General features: G+C 38.6%; 1 protein-coding gene across 4 annotated transcripts in view; it reads left to right on the forward strand.

The window, feature by feature from the left end:
* SYCP2 (synaptonemal complex protein 2) overlaps positions 1-26,881 on the forward strand; it is a 47,300-nt gene that overhangs the window by 15,217 nt on the left and 5,202 nt on the right. For 3 of the 4 annotated variants that reach the window (XM_083447247.1, XM_083447248.1, XM_083447249.1), the window contains exons 16-40: positions 1,774-1,848; positions 2,310-2,468; positions 2,567-2,663; positions 6,048-6,223; positions 7,040-7,112; positions 7,306-7,363; positions 8,568-8,701; positions 8,794-9,155; positions 10,684-10,808; positions 10,996-11,032; positions 11,350-11,423; positions 11,504-11,561; positions 13,541-13,596; positions 14,207-14,258; positions 14,958-15,123; positions 15,613-15,677; positions 16,241-16,420; positions 17,206-17,407; positions 19,445-19,668; positions 21,626-21,799; positions 22,475-22,565; positions 22,980-23,123; positions 24,849-24,979; positions 26,390-26,484; positions 26,565-26,664. In XM_083447247.1, coding sequence (XP_083303373.1) covers positions 1,774-1,848; positions 2,310-2,468; positions 2,567-2,663; positions 6,048-6,223; positions 7,040-7,112; positions 7,306-7,363; positions 8,568-8,701; positions 8,794-9,155; positions 10,684-10,808; positions 10,996-11,032; positions 11,350-11,423; positions 11,504-11,561; positions 13,541-13,596; positions 14,207-14,258; positions 14,958-15,123; positions 15,613-15,677; positions 16,241-16,420; positions 17,206-17,407; positions 19,445-19,668; positions 21,626-21,799; positions 22,475-22,565; positions 22,980-23,123; positions 24,849-24,979; positions 26,390-26,484; positions 26,565-26,664 — 3,108 coding nt within the window. The remainder of the gene's footprint in view (positions 1-1,773; positions 1,849-2,309; positions 2,469-2,566; positions 2,664-6,047; positions 6,224-7,039; positions 7,113-7,305; positions 7,364-8,567; positions 8,702-8,793; positions 9,156-10,683; positions 10,809-10,995; positions 11,033-11,349; positions 11,424-11,503; positions 11,562-13,540; positions 13,597-14,206; positions 14,259-14,957; positions 15,124-15,612; positions 15,678-16,240; positions 16,421-17,205; positions 17,408-19,444; positions 19,669-21,625; positions 21,800-22,474; positions 22,566-22,979; positions 23,124-24,848; positions 24,980-26,389; positions 26,485-26,564; positions 26,665-26,881) is intronic. The other variant, XM_083447250.1, reaches the window with a different exon arrangement.

Here is a 26,881-nt window from a genome sequence, read left to right on the forward strand (position 1 = left end):
TGAGAAACAGTCTAATAAAGGGGTCACGAACATTTTTGGACCACATTTCAAATTTTGAGAGTGTACTGGGCGTACTGGTTACAAAATTGCTGCTATGGGTGTGGGCATGGCAGAACACAAAACTAAAGACAGCCATCCCCAATCACCTTATGCTTACCATTGGAAGTCAGCTACGTCCTGGACTTGATTGTGGAGATCACACAATATTAATTTCACACGCACATACATACTGCTGCTGTCTAATAGTAACAGGAAGCATTCCTCTGTACCAGGAAGAATATACAGGTGAAACGCGGAAAATTAGAATATCTTGGAAAAGTTCATTTATTTCAGTAATTGAACTTAAAAGGTGCAACTAATATATGAGATAGACTCATGACATGCAAAGCGAGATATGTCAAGCCTTTATTTGTTATAATTGTGATGATCATGGTGTACAGCTGATGAAAACCCCAAATTAACAATCTCAGAAAATTAGAATATTAAATGAAATTAGCAAAACAAGGACTGCAAATAGAGCAATATTGGACCTCTGAGAAGTAGAAGCATGCATATGTACTCAGTACTTGGTTTGGGCCCCTTTTGCATCAATTACTGCCTCAATGCGGCATGGCATGGATGCTATCAGCCTGTGGCACTGCTGAGGTGTTATGGAAGACCAGGATGCTTCAATAGCAGCCTTCAGCTCTTCTGCATTGCTCGGTCTCATGTCTCTCATCTGTCTCTTGGCAATGGCCCATAGATTCTGGTCAGGCGAGTTTGCTGGCCAATCAAGCACAGTAATCCCATAGGCATTGAACCCGGTTTTGGTACTTTTGGCAGTGTGGGCAGGTGCCAAAGTCCTGCTGGAAAATAAAATCAGCATCCCCATAAAGCTCATCTGCGGAAGGAAACATGAAGTGCTCCAAAATCTCCTGGTTGACGGCAGTGTTGACCCTGGACTTAATGAAGCACAGTGGACCAACACCAGCTGATGACATGATTTAATTTGGGATTTTCATCAGCTGTACGCCATGATCATCACAATTATAACAAATAAAGGCTTGACATATCTCGCTTTCTTTTTAAATAAAAGTTCAGCAATCTGAGGCCCCTGCTGAGGGACACCAGTAAAAGTCCTTGTGGGTGCTGTGGCACTATGGGTGCTGTGTTAGTGAACTCTGGTCTAATATAAGGCTTTAAGCTAACATGTGATACAACAATTCAAACATACTGTCCTCACAAAAAAATGCATATGCACTTCTTCTGAAAGTGTCCTGAACAAGCGGAAGCAATTTGCAGTGAGTTGGAAATGACAAAAAGGGAAAGGGAAAGCTTTTCAGATCCCTATTGACAGTTTCCCCAAAACAATGTTTGTGAATTAGTCATTGCCAAAGAGAAAACACAAAAAGAGGTCTCATAGAAAAGCCCTTTATAATCTAAAAAGTGCTTTCTTTGAGTAAAGAGCCTAAACTGCAAAAATAAAGTTTCCCCTACCTACTATAAATTATTTTTATTTTGTATTTTCTGTTGTACAGTGCTACCTTGGGTTAAGAACTTAATTCGTTCTGGAGGTCCGTTCTTAACCTGAAACTGTTCTTATCCTGAGGTACCACTTTAGCTAATGGGGCCTCCTGCTGCTGCCGCGCCACCACCGCGCAATTTCTGTTCTCACCCTGAAGCAAAGTTCTTAACCTGAGGTACTATTTCTGGGTTAGCAGAGTCTGTAACCTGAAGCATCTGTAACCTGAGGTACCACTGTATTGTGAAATATTTACTACTTAAATTTTTCAGGGATTTACAAAGAAGAATACTATGTCAGTTGCCAAAACAACAGTACATGTCATTTTTGATGAAAGTGAATCACAGGTTTGCATTTCAGTTTATAATGGGATAATATTAAAAGCAAGATTCTGACTAATAAATATGGAAGGCATGCATTATTGTCTGAGATGGTGTATATTTTATCATTTCTTTATCTGTTCAAGTCTTTCCCATGAAAACCTTGTTATTCAAAAGCCTAAAAGTGACTCATCCATTCACATTAAATCCCAGCAGAACAGCTGGATGTTTGCATGCGTGCATTTTAAACAAAGTACTTTTGGGGCTACTATTTTATTCAGAATCTGCATGTGAGTGTTCTAATCCTACTCCCAATGTCATGCATAATTTTACACATCTCATTACTTGCCTTTTTTCTAAACTGAAAAGCACCCAAAATCAAAGCCTTCCCTTCTATCCTTTTATCCATTTCGTTTATCAGAAATATTTTTAATAAGTTGATTAGTATTGAACTGGGATTTTATTTTATTAAAAAAAATACTGAACAGGTTATTGTACCAGAAAGTCAAGTATCTCCTTTGGAAGAAAACTCCTGTAAACCACTGGAAGATAAAGATACTCATTCCCCACCACAACAATATCTTCAGACACAGAACAATTTGAATCTGAAACTTAATAAGGGGGACTTGCAAACGGTTAAATCCAAGGTAATTTGTATAATAAAATGCAAAGGAAAATAATGTATATTACATTCCAAGGTTAGATTGGCATCATTTTAAATTATGCTTTTCTGTTTTATTTCAAGATTAATCCAGGTAAAAGGAAAGTGTCTGAGGCATCAATGGTGGTGCTGTCTGCTGCCAGGTTGTCTATGCCAAGTCCATTACCAGTGGTTAATACTTGTAAGTTAGATGCAATGTTGTAAGGTGTAATTTACTGTTGTATTAGCCATCTGCTATGAAAAATGCCTTGTTTTTATAACACATCAACAATTATGATCAACATCTGGCACAGGGGAATAAAATACCCTTAATAAGATTTTGGGCAGAGCAATCCAGTACTCCAGTTATGCTAGGTGTGAAGGAGATACAACTCTGCTGTGTTGGCAGACATATATGCTTAACCTAGGAGGCAAGGAAAAAATACAACTCAGAAAACCCCCAAACTGTACAAAAACGGCTGATATCCCCCAATCAGGGCTCTGCCTGCAACAATGGGCATATGAATTCACATAGATCAAACTGAGCCCTCAATACCCATCATAAGATGACAAGATGACATAACATTGCCCTCACTTCCTGAACCCTGGTGACTCAGGCCACAGTGGCCCCACTACTCCCAGTCCTACAGGCAGGGGTTCCATGCTGCTCAAAAGCAGAATTTTTCAGGACAATACTTCTCCATCTGGAGTTTTGCCACTGGGTGTGTGCAGGTCTTAGGACAACGGTTGGGGACCACATTGCCTTGTGTCACACTGTTAAACCAAAGTCAGCCCTCGTTTGGAATAGCCTCTCAGACCTGACACCTGGTGCCTTTACTAGGTTTGATCTCATGCTCTCTGCTACAGTCTATAGAGGGCACCCCCCACAATTTTAGGACCAAAAGAAACCGTAACAGCTTTTTAGAATCATGCCAAGAAGCTCCTGGATTCCTTAGCCACCACAAACCACAAAAGAAGTCATTTCTGTGGGTTAAGGAAGCGTTAACTGGGTTGGGTAATGATTACAAGCTATGACGAAGGCAGGAGAGCAGAATTGTGGGAGGTGTAGTGAATCTCCTCAGTTTTTTCTCCTGCCTTGGTGAAACCAGTACATTCCTTCCAGCTCTCTGTTTTTCTGCCTTCTTCCACTCCTCAAGTTGCAGAAGCTACTGCTCTCCCAGGAAACACTCAAGAAAAGTGCTCTCCACAGAGGGCATACTTGTTGCCTTGTTTGAACAGCTCTGCCTTATGAAGTGAGTAGGAAAAGCAAACTGAGTGAGGATATCCTCAGGCTAGTGTAGCTGTTTGAAGGGGGAAAAAAGATTCAAATCCAAAATAAGGCATAAAACAGTAACACCAGAAGCAACATAAGTCATTGCACCCTTAAAGATTTTAATCTTTTCACTTTCTTTAATGCCTCCTTTCATGTGAAATATATCAAAGAAAGATGATTGTGCATATGTGAGGACCTTTGATGTTAATAGAATATATAGTTCCTCCTAAATCTCAAATGTTAATGTTGCATTCAGCACTTTCCAGCATTAAGTCGCAATGAAGCATCTTTTTATTTGAATTTTATCAGCCAGTAGTTGCTTTTTATGTACCTCAAATAACGGGCCTCCTTTTTATTGAGCCTGCTAATGGTTTCCACAAGCATTTTCTTATTCATTTATGTAGGACACAGGCTAGGCTCTGGCAAAACTCTGGGGAGGGGAGTCCATAATTATGGAGAAGCCAGAGAACAGTAATGTGTGCCTTTTCTGTTTTATATTGATTCATGGTAGTTTGAAATCAGGCGATGCTTTGATCTTAATTGTTGCAGAAGTAATTGAAAATTGCCTCATTTTGTGCAAAGTTGCCTCAACTAGGAACCCAGTGATTTATGACTTAATAGTCAAAATCATTTTGCACTGTTGGCAGAAAGTCATAGTCATCTATGCTTTTGATGGCCCATTCTGTCATAAGGCAAATTGCAGTTATAGATACTGAGTACTCTTCAAAGGCACTATCAAATTACAGTAGCAGAGTCTTAAGCTTTTAAAGTCAATAAATGGTTAAATCTATATGTTGACTTTTAACTGTAATAAATCTTTACACCTGTCCTCCCTTTGAAGAGATGCCCTCTGTCCCCAGCCCTCTGCCCAGCCCCCCAAAAATACCTCTATGAGAGAAATAAGATTTTGTGAGTGGTGCAAGGTGAGCTTCTTGGCTAAGAGGTGGGTTAAGAGCATAGGAAACTGGATTATAAGTTTGTCCTTCTAGCCCAGCATTGTCTACTTTGACTGGTAATAGCCCTGTTTCCAGACAGAAGTTTTTCTCATCACCTCTACCTGACGCCTTTAACTGGAAATGTGTTGGATTGAGTTAAACATGGGACTTCTTGCAATCAAGGAATGTGCTTGACCACTACACTGTGGTCCCTCAACCTGGTTTTAGAATCCAGATCTTCCTGGGCTAACTCTCTGTCTCTTTCTTACACCACACTGTCTCTCAACACTAGAGTTGACCCCTGTACACATTCCAATCTAGAAAATGAAGCGAGTTCATCAATATTCCTCTCACCTTTTAATGTTACATTTCTTACAGTGGGAGACAGATTTTCCTTAAAGACAGTAGTCCTAATAGTTGGATTGATCAGCTGCAGATTTGCCGAATTCTGATATTGACAATAGCTTTTTATGAAATGTACTTGAAACTAAGAGATCAGCATAATATGAAAGTGAACCTCAATATTGTTTTGTGCCTGTAGTAGGCTTATATTTGAAATAGGATTTATTTTTAGAGGCACTTTTATTGCAAGGTTAAGTTTCAAAGCGTGTTGGCAAATCTTTCCAATATGATCTTTAATGTTTCCCAAGTTGCTGACTTAAGGAAAGTCACTGTCGTCTTAAATGCGAATCCCCCCCCCCCCCAGCTCAGTTACACCTGGCTCTTAAAAGCTTAGAATGTGGCAGTCCTACTGTGCCATGACTATGCTCTGGGACTCTGACTTCAGCTCAGACATGGTCAGAACCAGGGGCAGAGACTCCGGAGCTGAGTGATGTGTCTAAAACCTGGACATGTGCCCACTACCTGACCTAGATGATGACTAACTCTTAGTTTTCTGAATGCATCCTTCATGTCCACTAAAAGAAATGTTTGCAGCAACATTCCTGCTCTCTGCCTATATCTGTCTCTAATCCTATTCTAAAGTATAACTTTTTGGTTCAGCCAACAGTGTTAATCCCTTTATTTGAACAAAACAATTTAATCTTCTGTAAACATTGCATTTGGTACTTCAAATATGTCATTTTACATGCTGACCTCCATATTGATTCTGTAAAGAAACATTTTTTCTATTTTTAAATCAAATTTGGGACTCCAAGGTGTTTGTGGTTCCCACAAGTAATTGACGCAAGAAGAGGTATAGTGTGAGATCCCCCATGGCATGTAATGATTCCAAATTAAAAATTAAAACTGAGAGACTAATAGTTCTGCTCTGTTCAATATTCAAGTTGTAGTAAGCCCATTTGCCTACAGTTTTGGCACAAACAATACAGAACATGCAAACTTCGTTAAAATAACTCAAATGTGGGTTTGTTTCCAGCAACTCCCCTGAAAAGCAGAGTTAAAGCACCTCTTAAAATGACGAGCTCTATGGGAAGAACTGATATTTTCTCAATAACTGAGGGAAGAGCAGTGAATTTCAATCAAGAAGATGATTATACGCCTCTATCTTCGGTTACCAAATCTGTAAGAAAGGATAATTCTGCTGCAAAAAAGGTAGTTATATGTTTGCGTAACTTAGGGTAAACTCACATGGAAGCTTCAAAACCGTGCAATAGTACTGGTTGAAGCTGGCAAAGAGCTGCCCATTCTTATGTGGGCTGGCTGGAACCAGGTTTGTGATACTGGAGAACACATTGGCCAAGGATTTATGACATCGCTGTGTGACAGTGGCCTACACTTTGAATTTAGCCTGGTAGAAATCTCAAAGCCATTATTTTTGCTCTTACTGAATCCTTGTGTACACTGTTTGCTCCCTTTCAGAAGCTTAATTTGTAGTTAAAATACATCAAATAAATCAAGACTGAGTGGACTTTGGACTGCTTAACTGTATTGCAAAATAGATCATCATTAAATTCCAGACAAATGCAAACATAAAAGGCTAATTTTTATAGCACTCTCTGTATGTGCATGTCAATCCAGCCAACCTTCATTGAGCTCGGACTTTATCAGTTCCGCTCCAAAGCCCCAAAGTGAAGGAGTATGTTGGAGGAAGATGCTTTTTTCTGTGTCTGCTGTTGATTTTTTTGCTACCTAACATATCAATTTCCTTTTATTAGTCCAGGCTATTCACACTTACCTGCAAATAAATCCCATTGAACTCAATAGGATTTCCCTTGGGCATGCATGTACTGCATGCATTGTACTGTAAGTTTAAAAAAAATGTTTTATTAGGATATGTGATATTGATCTTTGAGAGCTTATGTATTTTGTGCTTGAACCTGTGAAACAGTTTGAACAATATTTGAGAAACTGAGATGAAAATAAATGCATGCTAATTACATCAATAATTTTTATTGTGTTTATATACAGCAAGCTCCAATTCAAAATGTTGAAAACATGCCTTATGAGGAAGTTTTGAACACCAGTGAAAAACAAAAAGCAGGCAAGTTGCTTGACACGTTTCACTAGTTTTGCTTTTAAATTATTTTCATATTTGTCTCATTTCAGTTGATTGTATGCAGCCCTTGCAGCTGAAGAGTGGGTTAAAAATGTTCTAAAAAGGAATAAAATTTGGATGGAAAATCTTTAACAAGATGAAGATTTTAAGTCTAATTTTATGTCTATATTTCACTTAGATGAATTGATGGATATTGTTCCTGATTCTCAGCTGGTAGAAAGAAGTGACAAATCATTGTAAGTAATGGAAATGAATTATAAACAGTAAATCTAAATGTTAACTAGTACTGATAGCAGAATACTCTGGTGGATGGCTCTGATTTCATGTCAGGAGGTCTTTTGATAAGCCTATCATCAGTTATCTTCTCAAGCAAAAACATAGATGTTAGCAGGGTGGGGTCCAAAATCCCTTCCAGCCTATGGCTTAGAAACTTTGGCTGTCACTTATTATCATATTTTCTTTTGGCCTTCCTTACGCCTTTCTTACTAGGTTAAAAAACAACTCTTAAAAGAAGTTAGCATTTGGTTAGTGCAAGAGTTCTTTGTAGCTCCTGCACAGTCACACAGGCCAGTTATTTGCCCATGCAAAGATAATTCAGTTACGTTCTAAAGCTAGCTTACAGTTTTGGTGGTTGCCCTGCTGCTCCCACCCTCTGTGGGCATGCATGGCTCCCACCTTCTAACTCTATTCTCCTTTCACCACCCCAGCAGTAACTTGCTTGGAGAACTGCTCTTTGCTAAGTATTTTCTCTGTGAAGGAAAAAAAATGAACTCCCCCCTCCTTACTTTTGTATTTTCTTGTATCTATATTTCTTCCTTATACTTCGGTCTTTTTCTTTTCATTGGTCACTCCCTGGTTGTGTTTTTCCATCTTTACAGGTATGTCATTCAAGAGGTGGGATTTTTTCTGTAGATAACTGTCCTTCTGGGAGTAAACTAATTGGTATAGTCTCTGTGTCTTTCCCAACATAGCCAGGCTTTTACTTGCCAGGCAAGCAGTAGATGACTTTGTGTCTAAGAACACTGCTTTGGGAGAAGGCATTGCTGATTGCTGAGAAAGTCAGGCTTACTCTTTCAAAGCCTCCACATTTTTTGCAGGGGAGCAGAGCAGACCCCAGTGGCTTTTGCATTTCTTCAGGAAGATGGCAGGCCACTCATAATAGATTTTATGTGTTTCCTGGAGGTGAGGAGCCTTAAAGTTTTTTACGCTGCCTTATACAGATAATCAGGTTAGCTCTGTGGCTTCTGAGCAATTGGTTTACAGTAGTCTATAGGCCTTAGGTCCAAAGGAAAAAAGAGAAGTGTTTTTCTGGAGCACTTTTCATTGCAATAGAGCCCAAAACTTCACAGACCTATGATTCGCAAAGCCTCCTAAGCAGGGAGTGACAACCACATACAGTAGTGATAAAAGTAGGATTTTCTCCCCATTTGCTTTATTTAGGTCACCTGGCATTCGGGAAAATTCTGTTGCAGAAGCTAGAACTCGGAAAAAACAGAAGTGTTGGGTACCTGAGCAGATAATATCACATTGTAACAAGCAGAATAGTAGTGCACTGGGAAATACAGATGATCAAGGTTAAACTTTTACTTCATTTATTAAAAGTGTTAAATTGGGTTTTTCTTAAAATCCCATTTTTAACTTCATTTTGTGTATGTGTGCATATTAGGTCCTAATTCATGTAGTAAAGCTGTCAAGCCAAGAGTGTTCACGTCAGTATTTGAAATGCCTTCTCCAGGGCTGAAAAACAGACATCAAAGCTATGGAAAAATCGTGGAGCAGCAGTACAATGAAATCAGTAAAATACCAGAAAAAACTGGCAATATAAAGAGCACAGAGTCACGGAACAGTTTTAAACGTTTGGATGAGAGCATATCAAAAGATAACAGCATAAAGCTTGCTCCTGGTAAACATGAAATGTCACTTAAAGCAACAATGAGTTCAAGACACTCAGAATTCGTTATGGAAACCAATGATGACGCTAGCTTTGATGTTTCTTTTGGAAAAGGAACTGACAAGAAAACAGATCAGGTAAAATGAGAGAAGGCAAAGCAGCCTCAGAATTACTTTTCTATTTGGAAATCATAGTCATGACTTTTCAGATTTTTTAATAAGTTGTATATAATCACTACATCAAGGAACCCTGCCAGTCTGTTAAGATTTCAAATTGGTACAGTGTCACGCACCAAGCCGGTCAGTAAATCACACAGTTCCAAAGCTGCACGATCTTCACAAACTTGTCTGTGTTACAGGCCTAATGAGCACAGCAGTTCATGCCCTGTAGGTCCTACTCCATGAAATCAGCTGCCGAGACTAAAAGTCCCGCCTGCCTACAGCCATCCGTTTCTCCTCCAGGGCTTCTTGCAAGCAATCAAAGACTGCACCTCTGTGCAGCCTGCCTTGAGTAAATGATGATGATGATGATGATGATGATAATTATATGCCACCCATCTGACTGGGTTGCACCAGCCACTCTGGGCAGCTCTCAACAAAATATTAAAAACACAGTAAAACGTCACCCATTTAAAACAGGGCTGCCTTCAGATGCCTTTGCTCTTCCCGTTTCATACCTCTTCTGGTTCCAGGGAGAAGGGGAGTTTATTGCAGCAGAGGGGTGGAGATACCCATTAATCTCATCTCTGCATCCGAACCTCCCTCTTCCCACTTGTCTGCTTTAGCTTCTGCCTTTGGTTCATGACGTCTGTCTGCCACAACTCCCAACTCAGAGTCCTGTTACCCTTCAACTTTTGACACCTCTTCTTCCCATTCTTCTCCCTCTTCTCCCTGTGTCATAGTTGTCCAACCACCACTCTGGACTGGGTTCCCCAGCTAGTTTCTCCCACCACTCCTCTGTGTTCAACCAAACCATGACATACAGATATCATAAAATCTATTTAGGTTAAAATATTATTTCAAAGAGGTTGTGAACTGCTAAACGTTATCACTTTCAAAATATATTTTTCCTTAAGATTGGTAAGTGCTTCATAAATGTTATCGTTAAAGTTGACTGCATTTACAAGTGCCCTGGTACCTAAACCCGTGTTTAAAATTATTGTCACTTAATGGAGACTGTCTGCAGCAAGGATAGTGAACATGGTGCCCTCTAGATATTGTTGGGCTACAGTTCCACCATCCTTGACTCTGATTCCAGCCCTGATCTACAAAATAAAATGTAGGAAGAGACATACCCTGTAATTCTACAGAGAACTAATGTGAATGGGGGAGAAGCTTGCTTGTTTGCTGGATTTTGTTTAAAAAAAGGTTTTGGAAAGATTCCATTCAAAAGCTTTCTTGTTCATCCAGCTGATAAACCTCCAGTAAATAACTCCCAAACCATTTTTGCTCAGCTTTATGCACACTTATCTCCTTACTGCTGATAATATCATAACTGCAAATGGCTTTAGTGGAGCAGAGATTTCCTGTGTGTTGCATGAATGTTCTTCATTTTCCTACTAGTATACAGAAACCTTTGACTTTCTGAACGGTGCTGTAGAAGCTGTACTATTTTACTAATCAGATTTTCTGGTAAATTTAACAAATTATTTTCAAAATCTTACAGAAAGCAAAACAAAAAGAAATGATGGAAACTACAGAAATGTTACTAAGTAAAATCAGCAACCGATACAAAGGAATGGATGGTGCAAAAAGTACAAGAAAATTGTGCCAGTTCTTTGCTAACAGGAGGTATTCTATACATATTTTCTTTTTATAGTAGTTACTTGCAGGCTAGTAATTTATTTAGAATTACAACATTTTACTGATCTTGCTTTAATTTCTATATTACCTAATTCCCCTAAAACAAATGTTTTTTACTAATGAATTTTCTGGTATGAAATAGATTTATTATATTATTTTTTACTTATTTTTACAGCACATCTTTAAATAAATCAGGTTTCAGTGTTTGCAAGGTATGTTGTTTTTCTATACAAAGACGTATATTAAAATTTTGTTCTACAATTGTTTCAATATGTAAGAATAAAAATACATTCATATAGTAAATTTAATGTTTGACTCAACCACTTATTAATAATTACTGATATCCTCAGTGATATTTCATCTTTAAGTTTTTGAACCTATTTGGGGGCACCTTATGAGGCCAAAAAGCAACTTTTAAATATTCATATAATTAAATAAGTCTTGTTGAAGTAAAAGAGGACTGCATGAGCTGAGGAGGAGTATTAATGCCACTATACAGTTTTTTTGCTAACTCTTCTTTTATGCCTAGAAAAAAAGTCAGAGCAGAAGTTCTAGAAGTTTAAAAACTACTACTTTGCTAAACGTAACTACTGGGCACCTTATGTAAGTAAAGCGCCATCTCATTCAAGTACAATAATTTAGATTATGAAGAGTATACTGAACAGAGTTTTATCTTTTGATAGGGACGATGTCTACAACTTTAATCTGAGTGGATCTGATGAACCTACAGTAAAACTTGGCGTAAGATTAGTATTGTAGCAAATAATGTGTTACTAATTATAAACCTCAGAGCCTAGGGCTTGTCGATCAGAAGGTCGGCGGTTCGAATCCCCGCAACGGGGTGAGCTCCTGTTGCTCGGTCCCCGCTCCTGCCAACCTAGCAGTTCGAAAGCACGTCAAAGTGCAAGTAGATAAATAGGTACTGCTCTTGCAAGAAGGTAAACGGCGTTTCCGTGCGCTGCTCTGGTTCACCAGAAGTGGCTTAGTCATTCTGGTCACATGACCCGGAAGCTGTATGCCGGCTCCCTCAGCCAGTAAAGCAAAACGAGCACCACAACCCCAGGGTCATCCGCGACTGGACCTAATGGTCAGGGGGCCCCTTTACCTTTACCTTTAATTATAAACAGATGATCACCTGCACAGTCACATTAGGGACAGCTCTATATTAGGTAGGGTATAGCAGCCCACATAAGGCAGTCAATTTGGGAGTACCATTATAATGGGAAGAGCAGTCCTAATGGTGGGAAGCGCAGAGTGACAGATTCAATGCAACATCCTTAACCTTATGCTATATCTTCACGCTGGATCCATAGCTGGCCCTGCGCTGCCTCTGTAACACCCTGTTTTGCAGCCCTCCACTAACTACTGCCAGCAGCAACAGTTTCCCAAGACACCCATGCTTACAACAGGAACAGTGAGGCCCCCATAGTGGCAAAGCCCCACCATTGACAGAAGGGTACCTCCTAATTGTATCCCCTGCAACAGCACAGTTTTGAATTGTGCACTTCATTATTATATTTTTTGCCACCATGTGCCTTTGAAATTTTCTGGCTCTAGCTCCAGGCATACCCCCAAACTGGGAGAAATTTAGAGGGAACAAACTGCACTTAATGTAAATGAATGATTGCTTAGGTAAATAAATAATTATAACACCATTTTAACATATTCTTGGCCCACTTTCATTTTCTTTACATAGTATAAATGATATACCATTTGGCATATTTTTTAAAAAACATTTTATTCAGCATGCTCCTTTGGTGATAATGATTTTTTAAAAAAATTAATGATAATACATTAATCCACTTCAAGCCACAGACAACTAATCAACAAGCAGGGCACTCAGATTTAGGTGTATCAAATACATCAAAGAGTTCATCCTGCTAGCTCTGCATTCAGATTCCCATCTGCATCATAGGTAACTGTGGAAGAGATTTTGCACACAAAGATAAACATAGACGGAATAACATAAAATCACTCACTGAAATAAAAGGATTGCATTAAAACTGATAGTCCAAACACCATAGCCTGTCATTGTCTATCCACCTGCTCACTGCTTCCAAATGAGAGTCACTAGAAGCCCAGAGAAAACGATGTGTTCCTATTGCCACCTAAAACAACATGAATGCTGCAAGGATCTCCTCTGGCAGAGTAACTCCAGCAGTAGAGCAATAATGGCAAATGAAATCTGTGTATATGGCAGTTATAATGGGTGGAATGCAGGCTGCACGAAGCAGCTCACCTCATGCTTTATTCAAAGGGCAGCATGATTTGTATGGAAAACGTGATTCCCTCAGATACCCATAATATTATAAGGATATATGAAATTGAAAGGAGCTGACATTTTAATAGGGATATTTGATACTTCAGAGTTTCATAATGAGATTTGGAAGCATGTAAACAGTGTTTATTTAGAAGGGGCTTATCAGTATCTAACCCTATGCATTGCTATAGATATATACAAAATAGACTGAATTAATGGAGGATATGGAAAAACAATTGTAGTATTTCCGATGCTGTTTCAGTAATTTTTTACTAAGTCTCTATAGTCTTTTGCAGAAGGATACAGTCTGTTTTTGTTAATTTCATTACAAAAAGGAAATAAAAATACTTGATTGCTTGGGTGATATAACCATCAAAAAGCGATGAACAAGGGGGGAAAAGTTGCAATGAGATTTGGTTTATTTCTGTTTGATTTATGTCTTTTGGTATTTACATTTTAGATCCAAGAATTTCATCTTACCAAACTGGAAGCTAGTACTGATATTCCAAAGAAAAAGTAAGCATATTTAGATCATTAGACCCAAATTCCTTTTAACCCACCTTATGATAATAAAAGTATAAGTATATATATTTTGATTTGCTTACTACAGTGGTGCCTCTTCTTACGGACATGATCCGTTCCGGGGTGCCATTCGCACCCCGAAAAATCCGTAAGTAGAGCCCCGCTTCTGCACGTGACGCAATAGAGCACTCCTGCACGATGCGTGCGCGGCGAAACCCGGAAGTATACATTTCTGGGTTTGCCGCGTTCGCAACCCGAAAATCTGCAACATGAACCTAACACAGCTAGAAGTATGACTGTATTTTACACAACCATCTCAAGACAATGTATGATAAAACAGCAAAAATAGAGATGAAAATATAAAAAGCCCATAAATTTGAAACAAAACTAAAACAGACACTTGTAGCAAAGACCCATTTATCCACCTGAGAAAGCTTGTTGGAACAAAAATATATTCAGTTGTTTCCAGAAGTGTAGATAGTGGGCACCTGTTGTATCTTGATAAGATTTTCCAGACATTCAAGTAGTCAAAAAACAAATTAATCCAAATAGAGTACTTACTTTAGGTATAATTTTTACATGATTTACTTTATATTTGTTTCAGGAATCATGGAAATAAAGAGGAAATTATAATCCAAAAGAAGCAAGATAAGAAGGTATTTAAAGACCAGCAATACAAAAGAAGAAGAATTAAAAGTCTCCAATATTTAAAACAGTTTGTTCAGTAAATATATTATACAAGGGGTGCAAAAAGCCATCTACAAATCATGAATGTAATCCATAGATTAATATACTCACAAATCCAGATTTCTTGCATGGGGAGCATTTCTGTGTGCTGGAAGTGGAGGAGGAGGGGCTGCAGCGGCAATGAATGGCTGCCTAGCTTGGAGCAAAGCAGCCACTCTGTTCTTCTGTTAGCCAATCAAAAAACTACTAGGAGAGAAGGGGTAGAATTAACTTGGGCAGACCTGAGAGAGACCTTCATCCCTCTGGTCTGCCATAAAAGAAATGAGAATTTGCCAAGGGGGGAGCCATTGTATTTCCGACCTTCTCAGCCCTACCCACCTTTTCTGTTATAATACGGTGTTAGCTAAGCTGTGTTAAGTTATGATGAGAGTGCTATGGACCCAGGTTTAGCTACTGATTGACAGTTGGGAAATGATTTTACCCAGGACCATAGTTGGCTATTTTGGCAACCACTGGGCTTAAATCAATCATGGCAAACTAGTTTCATTGGTTTTGGTTGTCTTCAGTGTTTGAATTCTTTAAGGACTCAGTCATAAATAATTTAACTGGAAAGGCTCCTGCAAATTTAATGTCAGTAAATGGTTTATCAGTGTTTCCTTATTTTATAGAACAGAACTAATAAAAACAAGAAGCACCTTTTCAGTGACACAGATACAGAATATAGAGATGACAGGACAGATATTAGCTGGCTAAGAGAATCGAATAGAAAACCTAAACTGCAGCTGGTTGACTATAGCAGACCCAGAAAACAGAAGTCTAAAACGCTGGATACAAGTACGCAATCTATATATTACAAAGTTTATAGCTGTAACGATTTCACTTCATTCTATGATAGTAAATGTCTTATTATTTTGCTGTCTTGTAGACTTTCAGTGTAGTATACTTAAAACATGTCAGATGAATTTCTAGAATTGGATATTATATTTGTCCCTGACAGATTTAGTGGGGGAAACTAGTGATATTTTGCTGTTTCTTGATTGGGTAAAATATGAAAATAGTGTATCGCCTACTTTTCAATATACTCCACTGGAACAAACTTTATAGATCAGGAATGACAGGTTAGAGTTCCTGTTCATTAATGGTACTCTGATTTCACATTTTAAATGACTATATGTACCTACATTGAGGGGATCTAGGGCATGTTTAATGACATATGAATCAAAGATTTTAAAATTCATTCTGAGTAGTGAAGCAGAACATAATTGGCCTAAATGAAGTTCTTTTGCACTTGATGTTGTAAGGTTTTGTTTTCTTTTGTTTTAGATATATATTCTGTATCACCAAGCATGGGGGAAATACCTCAACAGAAGAAAATCATAAATGATAAGGTATGATAAAACTTTCAAACTGTATATCTTAGAAGCATTAATACTGAGTATCCATATGACAAGACATATAAATAATCTGATCGCATAAGCAAAGTCGATTCAATTTGCTGTGCAATATAAGGAGGAGCTGTTTGTCCATTTTTCATTTCATTTTTTCTGCCTTGCTTGAAGCAGACCTATAATTTCTTTGAACTCCTATTCTGGCCTGTTATCTTTACTCAAGATTTACCAGTCTTTCCTGTTCGATGAATTCCATGCATTGATTTGCCTGTTTTCTCCTCATTAAAAAGGGGTAGAAGCAAGGATTTAGTTTTCTTTGCTTGTGTTCACCTTAGCCTTTCCTGCCCTTTTCCCGTTACTTCTGTTATACTTTCCTGCTACTAGCGACATGCCAAAGACTGTTTTAGATATGGGAGCCATTTTGTGTTATTCCATGCCCGCCACAGACCTCACATTTTGTGGTTGGCCCCCATGTCGCTTCCTCAAAATTCTGAATGTGTTCATTGGCCAGATAATTAATAAATCATCACTAACATATTCGTACATTGTTGGAATAAATAAAGGTACCAGTTTCTACCAATCAATGTGATAATGATACTGTGGGGAAAGCAGCACCAACCAGATCAAGACAACCCAGAAAAGCAGCACTAGCCAAAAAACGCTATAAAGAACTCTCAGATTCATCAACTGAAAGTGAAGAGGAATCAGTACACTTAACTAAGAAAGGCATTTTAAAAGAACGTGTAAGTTGTATTATTGTGCAGCATTATTAATTATTTTAGATTCTGTTAGAGTTTGCATTTTAAAGACTCCCTAGTAAAATAAAAATAATCGTAAATATGTTGAAATGCCCTTAACTGATCTTAAACAATTAAGCTGTAATAATATAAAAATGGAAAAGATTTTGTTTAGCAGAGGGTAAGGATCCCATTTCTCCCTAGCACTCTGAATTTGTAATTGTACAAATTTATTGTCGTTTTAAGCATCAAATAAATGCCCATAATAGATTGTAGTTCCAGGAGAAGGGAAACATAAAAGGCAGAGAAATGTGTGAATATTAGTACAGTACCAGGTTAAAGAAGGAGAAATTGAAATGCTACAGGAAAAATACTAGGGCAAACATAGCATGATAGAAATACAGTTATACTCTTGGATTCCTACTTTGTCTAATGGTAAAACACTGAGTGGAATTCCATGTTACTCTGTGATGTGTTTTCCATCAGTGCAAGCCTTTAAGTTTGCCAGATTATTATTCCCCCCTTCTTCTTGCCCTGTGTGCTGTTCTGAAGGTTTCTTTTGACACGCCCCCCCCCCCCGCCAAATCAGTTTTTTGGGGGAAGGATGGAAAAGCCCATTGTACAAGTGGAAGTCTTTTTCCAGGGCTTCCACTGATGAGGCTCATTAAGTGAATCTGGCCCAATATTTTTTAATTAATATTTTAATTATTAATTTTGTTTCCAGCATAAAATCTCCAGTGTGCTTAGTATCTAGTGAAATGTGTCAGATATTATTTTTTGGGTATTTCCAGCCAGAACACAAAAGTATGAAAAACAAAGCTGTCGATCAACCAAAGGTACAACAGTGTGTTGCTTCCAGTGAGGTGACCAAAATAAAACAGGTACAGCAAGTAAAAAAGTCCACTAAATCAAAAGATAATGTGCCAAAACAACAAATGGAGTTATCACCACTGTCTTCGTCTGAGAGCCTACCTTCTTTTGAGACACTGAGAGGTAAGTTTTATATTTTTACTTGTATATTTGTTATTGTGTGTAATACTGAGTAAATACTGAAACTTAAATACATGCATACTGGTACAACAAAGCATCAAAACATTATAAAATTATATAATCATAAAATACAAAAAAAACCCCAAAACCTAACAGTCATTTATAACACGCAATATTTAACAGTTTTGGGATAACTAAAATTAAACTGTAACAGTGAAACCCAGCAAGTTTTTTTTTTTGTGATTTTTGTTGCCATACATCTCTTAACACTGTGATTCTGCACCTGAGGCACCATCAGGAAACTATTCACTGGATGGATAGACACCTATTAATAGCTCTTGTTAGATGCCTTAATTTGGAGAACATGGCTTGACGTTCCTCTTCTAGAAGCAGTCCTGCCTTCCACTTCAGAGAAAACAACCAATTTCTGTAGGCTGGCGGTGGGGGCAGACTTTCTAAGAATAATTGAGAGCTGCTGAAAACCTACAATTTATGCTGAAGGGGAAATGATATTTTACTGGTACCTACGCAACACAGGCTACCCTCCAAAAGCTACTGGGTATCTGTTAGACTCAAGTAATTCTAGATTTTTATGGTACTGTATTTTCTTTACTGTTTCTTTCCTGCTACCTCTGAATTGCCAGACTTAGATCTGATAAATTCAGAGAGCAACAGGAGATAACAAATTCACTCACTCTGTTACTGACAGTCTAGGTAAGTCATTGTGCTTTTCTGATGAAAAGTGTAATGTCTGGTGAGTAAAAACTCTGGAAGAAAACAATTAGAAAACTGCAAGAAGAAGAAGAAGAAGAAGAGTTTGGATTTGATATCCCGCTTTATCACTACCCTAAGGAGTCTCAAAGCGGCTAACAATCTCCTTTCCCTTCCTCCCCCACAACAAACACTCTGTGAGGTGAGTGAGGTAGAGAGACTTCAGAGAAGTGTGACTAACCCAAGGTCACCCAGCAGCTGTATGTGGAGGAGCAGGGAATCGAACCCGGTTCTTAACCACTCTTAACCACTACACCACACCACAGAAAAGAATTCTGTGTCAAGGAATGTAATGTGTCATCACTGGACGGGGTGATAGTTGCGTGGCAAATGAACATAGCTCATTGACAGAGCACATGCTTTGCATTAAAAAAGAGTCTGGGTTCAGTCCTAGTCATCTTTAGGTAGTGTTGGAAAAGACATCTGTCTTAAACCCTAGACAGTCACTACCAGTCAGTGGCTTGCCTTAGATGCAGAAGCAGAGTGTTGGTGCACACTGCTCAGCAGTGTCCACTTTTCTCCTCCCCTGCTTCTGTCGCACTGGAAGAAAGTATCCAAAGTACTGGCTTAGCATTATGAGCAAGCCATCCCTCATTGTTTGTTGCATCTAAACATGCCACAAGCAGTAATTGATTCCACTTGTAGCTTGTTTGGAAAGAAACAAATCACAAGAGTGGTTCACATGCAGCAGTAACCCAGTGCTCTAGTTTGTTTCCTCCCAGCATGGCAAAGGCAGGGATGGGAGAGAAGCAAATCAGATACTTACTGAACATCACACTCTATCATGCTGCTTGTTTGCATTAAAAAGTGTTTTCTTTTAAAATATGGTTTAACATATGAACCAGATGGACTAATGGTATTCAGTGTTATAAGATTGCTTGCTGTGTTTCTGTACAATGAAAGAACACGTTTTACATGCTTGAGATCGCAGAAATCTCCAGTTCAAAAGAGGACTGGGAAAGATCCCTGACTGAGCCTCAGGAGAGTTGCTGCCTGCTAGAAGATAAAATGGGCTAGACTAGAGGAATGGAGTGGTTGCTTTGCGTGTTAGATAGCTTCATATATTCATCATGCCATAGCTTCCCTTCCCTCATGAGTTTGTAGTAGAATGTAAAATGAATATGCAGTTGAAATTTAGAACGGGGGTTGAGGCTGGGGAGGAGAGTTCACAGCCTGAGACTTGCACAAGCACATTCTTAAGTGTTCAGTGGTCAGATGCTGTGTATGAACAAACCAATTTGTTGAATTATGCCTTTATTATTTGTTTAGGCTGGCAGAAGGGAACAAGGGAGGAATCTACTGATCATATTTTAGAGAGAAGGTCATCTTTGTCATCCTTGCTTCACACACCTGAAAAGGAAGAATCCTTGAGCAATATCAAAAATGTGTCTGCTTTAGTGAAAATGGATAAGTTAATGCAGCTTCCTGAAAATGACCAAATACAGATGTTTGAATCTGAAGACTTGTCACCTGTTTTAAGTCCAGTTCCTTCGGTAAATATGGAGTATTTTTAAAAAGAATTACCTTAATTCAGATATTATATTAAAAACTATTAGTTTGATATGTAGAGGCCATACCTATGCATGTTTGCTAGGAAGTAACTCCCATTGACTTCAGTGGTGCTAACTCCCAATGTCATGTGCGTAGGATTACAACCTTCTTATTCTTCCTATTCATTATATTTGTATTTTCTCTTTCATTCATAGATTTCAAGGTGGTTCACAGCAAAAAATACCCTAGTAATTAGACAAAGCAGGTTACTACAGCTGTCTTTACTTTGCCTTTGCTAAAATATAAATGATGTAACATACAGTATAGAAAAGCCTCTAATCTCATTTCTCCTTCTAGTGGTCACAATATATGTATATTGTGTGGTCACGATATATGTATATTGTGTATATGTATATAAGGAAGGGAGTGATTTTTTCCCTATGGTGTTTTCATGTTTTTATTTGATTAATCTGATTTTCCATATATACTTGCAGCACAGTCGTAAGCATATTTGGTCAGGTAAGCCCCATTGAGTTCAGTGGGCTTACCCCCTGCCTACTACTGAATTTGCTCATAAGTCTGTTCACACATACATGTGGACCCTCATCTACCACATGTTAATGGAGGCACAACTTTGAGTTATTTTTATCTGGAGACAGTCTCACACCACAGTGGTTATTTCACTATGCTACTATCAATTTAGAAATGCCAACACAGTCTTTCTTAATTAGGGGAATTATCAAGAAAACAAAGATTTAGCTATAAGTGGCGAGTAATAAGTAAAATGGCTTTGCTGCTTGAAGTACCAGTACAGACATGTAAAGCAGCAAGACAGTTGTTACAAGTTGCACAGACTACCCAAACCCATATTACATGTCCTGTAACCTTAATAATTACATCCCAGGGAAGGAAGAGTTAAGGAGACATCGTTTCTTGAATTTCACCTTGACCTGCAGTGACATGGTCACAACTGAGTCCAGGGTTCCTGGCATCAAATCATTTGATTTGTCTTGGGGTATTTACAGTTACGTTAAGCTTGCAAAGTAAAGTTCCTGTGCTCTCTTAGAAGGCTCTCAACCTGCTTAAGTTAGGATGGGAAGACTGATAAGAACTCGCCTGATACAGTTCCAGAATTAGAAAAAGCTTTCCTTTTGGAATAATTGGCTTGAGCTTCCCACAAGGGGCCTGACTAATTCCAAATAAAATAGCACATTTGGTTGAGGAGCAGGAAGGCAAGGATAAGAAATCTAGCCAAGGTTGAAGGAGTCTCCTACCAGCATCCATTGGAGCAGGCTTGAAACAGAGCAGAGTAGAGCAGTATTCTGGGCAAAAGGCTGAACAGTTTGGGCATCAGCAAGATATGCATTTACAGGAAAGAAGCTTCCTGTCAGGCTTAAAGACAGTTCTAGACAGAAGCGATATTGAGTGTTAATTATTTCCAAGTACTGAGTCATTACCAGACATATCAATACAACTTTCCCACTGCAGAGTGACAGGAAGGTCTCAAGAGGTCTCTGGACAATCAAAAAACAGCATGAGGTTATTGAGGTGTCTCTCATGATGAAGGGAGGTGGGACTTTCCCAGGAAATGCAAATTTAGATGTAATCTAGTTATTGGTGGAATATACTTACTGGAGGAAGGCCCCAGGGCTGAATATATGTATGCTTGCATAAGATACAACAAAGGTTCTGTGCTATCCTTTCTAGTCACAGCTGACACTATGAGATAAAGTCCGCTTAAACCAATGTTGCCTTCTATGTTACTTCAAATAGTACTGCACTCATTGCTCAGAGCCATTCAAAATATAGTTCCAAGGCATGTACAAAATTCTGACTGAACCAAGCTTCTCGGTTAACAGTTTTCTGAAGGTTGCAACCTTCAGTGATCTTACACATTGGAAAAATCTGCATGTGTATTTTTCTTTAGAGTCATTTACCAAAAACCATTTTTCTTTGTAGCTGAACCTTAGTCCCTCCACGACAAAAAGAAAAGGCACCAGTGTCCAAAAAGCAGATGTAGCAGACAAATATGGCACTCTTGAAGCAATTAGCATGCAAAATTACTCTTTAAACAGATCATCTGATATAGAACTGAAAGATCTTTCTGAAAACCTTGTGAAAAATGGGAAAGAGGTACATGATATCCAATGCAATTGTTGCATTTGGTGGCGAAATAGTTCTCTTTTGCTGTTATTGTTATAGTTATTATTCTTGTAGTTACTGTTCTTTTATTCTTGTAGTTATTGTTTTTTGAAAATACATTTCTTCATTGTTTCAGATTGAACATTTTGTTGTGGAAACAGTCAAAAAGAATAGGCCAATGCAAATTCTAAATACTATACTACATTTCCCCCTGTTTTTATGAAAGGCACAAACTGTTTGCTATTTGCCTTTGAAATTTATAAGCCCAGCAAACATTTATTTCTACATACCATACTTTTTAAAGCTACATTTGGACTGAAATTCAAAACACAATTGCTAGGGAGGGAGCCCTATTGAATACAAGGGGATCTGAGCAGGGCCTCACAAGACACAATCCAGCCAACATTTTTTAGTTCCAATTATTTCAATGAGAGATATTTAAGCATTTTATAGAATTTAAAAGTGCTTAACTGTAGCTGGATTATGCCATATGTTTCTAAAGCACATTAGTGTAACTGTTGAAAATTAATTTTAAAGTATTGGAGCAACTGTATTTTTGGCAATTTTTCATTTATGTTGTCTGTTAAATATTCACATGTTAGCTTAATCTAAGGTAATCTTACAAAATGGTTTAACATTTGGTTAACATTATGCAACTATTTTTAGGGTTCTGTATCTCCATCTCAATTATCCACACCTAGCAAAAGTGAGGAAGAACTATGGCATGCGGAACCTCTTACTAACACACATAAATCTGGTTTGTAAATTTTGCTTTCTGAAAAAAAAGATAAACAGCAGATCTGTAGTTTGCTATATAGACAATGGAAAGTCTTTAATTTCTTGCTGTCTATTTTACATGGTCTGAGAAAACAAGTAGCTGCATATTGTTTGAAAATTGGGGCTCGCTAAGTTTCTAAGTGGATGATTGCAAATCATTACATTATTCCCGAGGGCACTTTCTTTCTTGTCAGAATACTGCTATATGCCCCCTTTCTCGTGGCAAACTAAATATAATGAACTTTTTGAGCTCCAAGGAGCTGCAGAAATAAATTATGTAGCACTTCTGTGTCTTGTGATATGCACACCCTGTTTAGGTATTGAATTGAGCACAACTATATAATGCTGTATTTTATTTCTGTGGTTTATAACATTTGTTTAAATATTGTCTTAGGACCTACAATACATACTAATTTCAAACGGTTGTACCAGGAGGATACTGAAAGTGATTCTGATGAAGAAGGAGTTAAAAGAGAGGGAAGAAAAAGAAAGCTGCTCCCTAGAAAGTTATTTAAAGCAGATAATAGCACTTGTAAAGGTCAGCTGGAACTGAAGTTGCTCTTTGAAATGGTGTAAAATGTACACACATCTCAACTTTCCCATCTCAGTCATTTCATCTGTAATATTAAAAGGCATTAAAGTAAAATAATAAAAGTTGGGCTCTGAAGAACCACTGAACTAGTTATTAGCTCAAGGAGGCTCTGAACATATATTTCTCCCACACACCCAGCTATATGGCTTCTGAAACTGGGCAGAGTTTCTAAAGCAGTTTTATTCAGTTGAAATAGAAGGGGGGGGGCACTGGAAGTTCTAAGGCCTTGGGTATTCGTAAAGTAGTTATGGAATCCCAACTGGAAGTCTCTGTTAATAGGGAAGAAACTTACTGTGCATTAAGTGCCTCCTCCTTATTTGACAGGGAGTGTCAGAAACTATATAGGTGCTTGTAACTCTATCTTGCTCTGACCATCGCTGTTACAGTGCATGTGTTCTTAATATATATTTTCAAAATACCCTTGTAATTTTGCATTTTTACATCATAGCATCATGTGAGATACCTAGATTACACTCACAGCTGTGGTTATCGTAATACATAGTGAATGGTTACAATTCAAAATGAAAACCTAAGAATGGTTTACTGCAAGATTAAAGAATTGTTGCAAAAGTCAGTTTCATCGAACACACACTCCTCTTCTTGCAAGAGGAATACTTTAGAATTAGAAGTCCAAGTCTTTGTCAATTGCTTCTGAGATACAGTGCCACCTTATGATGAAAGGCGGAACAACATCTTCTGCAAATACAAATTGATCATTTGAATTTCCCAGCAAATTTTGTTGAAGAGCATGGCAGTATTTTTTTCTCTACTTCTTTGAACTTCTAAATGGGCTCTATTGGATGCCTTTCATATGATTGTTTTTCTGTATGAATATAAGGGGGAAAACTTGCTGCTATGTGTGATGGTAACATACCCATCTATTTCATACATATGTTGGAAAGTCACGATTGGCAATATGTTTCCAAAATGGGGATATGTTAACAAAATTGGCTTAGGGTAACATTAAAGCTAAGAACGTCTGGGCTTCATCAGGTCTTGGATTGATATGTATGGCACCATGCATTGAGGTCATTAATATAACATTTCTAACAATGTAACAATCTAACATTTGCACGATCTTTACACTTTATCATATACCATATATGTGTATACCAATAAATTGCTGTGTGTGAAACAGTGTTTAGGTTGCTGTTAGTTAAGATTTTATTTATTTACTTATTTTGTTAGTCACTTTATTTTGCCCAGGGCAGCCCAAAGAAACTTACAACCAACCACACAAACAAAAATACCCACATAGATACATTATAACCAAAGGAGAAAGCAAATGCATTAAGAAAGATCCACATCTGAAAGGCCACAGGTGGTTAAAAGCCAAAGGCCTGGTTATAGAGGAAAGTTTTTGCCTGATGCCTGAAAATATGCAATGAATGCGCCAGGTGAGTCTCCCTGGGGAGAGCAGTCTACAAATGAGGAATCACTGCAGAAAAGGCCCATCTTCATGTTGCCACCCTCCAGACCTCTCATGGAGTGGACACACATAGAAGGGCCTCAGATTATGATTGCAGGGTCTAAATCAGTTCATATGGGGAGGGGCAGTCATTGACGTTATTTGAATAAGCACCATATATCTTAGGAAGTGCATCCATAGTGATAGGAGTATATAATAGATGGCATCTGAATCATGATACATAAATCTTTTTTATTTTTTAGTTTCTGAGAGCATGTCTCCTTTGTCCATCAATGATGCGTCTACATTTGATGGAGAAATCTGGGGTGCTGACAGTTCAAGTGTCGGGATGATGTGTCAGAAGGTTTGCAAGGAGTTTGCCAGGAAAACACAGGCGAGTCTTTTTTATTTATCCCTAATATCGCACACCTTTTATTGGTAGAATATTTAGTCTTGTTAAGAAGGAGGTTACATATAGACTTGTGGGTTGCTTTTGATTACAAATGGGGATATTCCAGATAGCAGCAGAAGTTATCCTGCTCTCCAAGAAGTCCTCTGTAAATATCATTATTGTTGCGTGCCCAGGCACTGTGATCCACCACCCTGCAGCAGTGTTAAATGACCACTTGTGACAACAATCGTTTTGGTTCACATCCGGCCACAGCTTTATTGATTACATATGTAAGTGGCTTTAGCTCAGGCCAAATCCTACCTGTTGGTTGATTCTCCTCAGGGGTAAATCGTTGGTGAGGGAGCCCTATGACATTCATTAAATAGGTTGATGACTGCCTTTTGAGGAGTGCAGTGGCCCTAGCCCCCGAATGGGCATCTTGACAGGAGCACCTCCTCCAGGGTCCCTTTAACAGTATACCCCATTCCCTTGATCGGGTAGGCAGAAGGCTTACAATATCCCTTTGAACCAATAACTAAGGCTTAACCGAATGCCTTATCCGCCCAAGTTGTGACAATTGCTATGAGGTAGGCGAAACCCCCAGGTCAGCCAATTGACCTGAAGGACAACCCCCCCTCCCAGCCCTGAATACAGCAACCGATCGTAATCCATAGCAAGCTCAAAATAGTATTACCCCCCATGGTGGGTAGGATGCAGTTTAACTAAAGACCATAGTGCCAGGCATGGAGGCTGCACTCTTTAAATACCCTGGGAGCAGCCTTGAGGGAATTCCTATGACAGACTCAGTCAGGCCCGCCCCTCAGAGTGCCCGCCTCTTGGTCTAGCTGCTATTGGCCAATCTACAACTGGATTCAATTCTACCTTTCCTCCGGCCAGTGGGAGAGCTTCTAACTGCTTCCTGGGGATCTGGCTGAGGTGGCTGGGTGCAGTGGGATGCCGCCATGCCACCCACCAAAGAGGGTAAGCAGAATTGTTGTTACTAAATTTGTTACCTGCCCTTCACCAGCAGTTGACCGAGCAGGTTGCAACAATTTAAAATTCAAACAGTTAATGCAGATTACAATCACAGGAGTAGGATAGGCTCTGAAAAGGCATATCTCAGATGTCAAAGGCCAGGGTAAAGAGAGAAAAGAGAATTCATTGTCTGTGTTCTAGTACAGAATATTCTGGCCTTCCATGTGCTTGTCATTGCTTATGAAATGCTTTCAGGGGATAAATCTGTCACTTTGCTTTCATGCAATCTTTTAAAATGGCAGCTGGAGTATATTTTTTTCAGAGTTCTGGTTTTTAAAGCATCGTTTTGGGAAACCTTTCAGGAGGAATGGTGTGTGGTTCTTATATGGAAGGGGTGGGAATTGACAGGACATAATTTTTGTTTTCTCTTGTTTTTAGAGCCGCTCAAAGAGAATGGACAATTTTACAAAGCAGTCATTGAAAACAACTCACCAGCATTTGGATGCAATGAGTAGTGAGTTACATAAGTGCAGGTGTGTATTGAATAATTGCTCAAAAATGAATGTTCTATTGCATGTACTGTGTATTTTTCTTTTTCTTTGTATTTTTGCAGGACCAAACAGCTGGAACATCTTCATTCCTGTCTCATGAAAGAGCTTGAATGTTTTGAAAAAGATTCACAGGCTTTGAGAAATATGGAGAAAGACTTCTCAGTAGGTGTTTCTACTCACAGAAATATTAAACTACTTGAATTACTTGCTGTGATTTGAATGTAGGGCATTTAAAAGTACTTATGAACATGGAGAAATTTAAAGGGGGTTCCTAGACTGGAGGTATCCCTCCCAGAAGCCTAACAGAAAAGAATGCAGGCTCCAAGTAAGAAGATAGCCCTTTACTGAAATACAAATGAGCATAGGGACAGTCTCAAAG

The sequence above is a fragment of the Podarcis tiliguerta genome (assembly GCF_965153285.1).
Source record: "Podarcis tiliguerta genome assembly, chromosome: 6".
In the NCBI taxonomy this organism is placed as follows: Eukaryota; Metazoa; Chordata; class Lepidosauria; order Squamata; family Lacertidae; genus Podarcis; species Podarcis tiliguerta.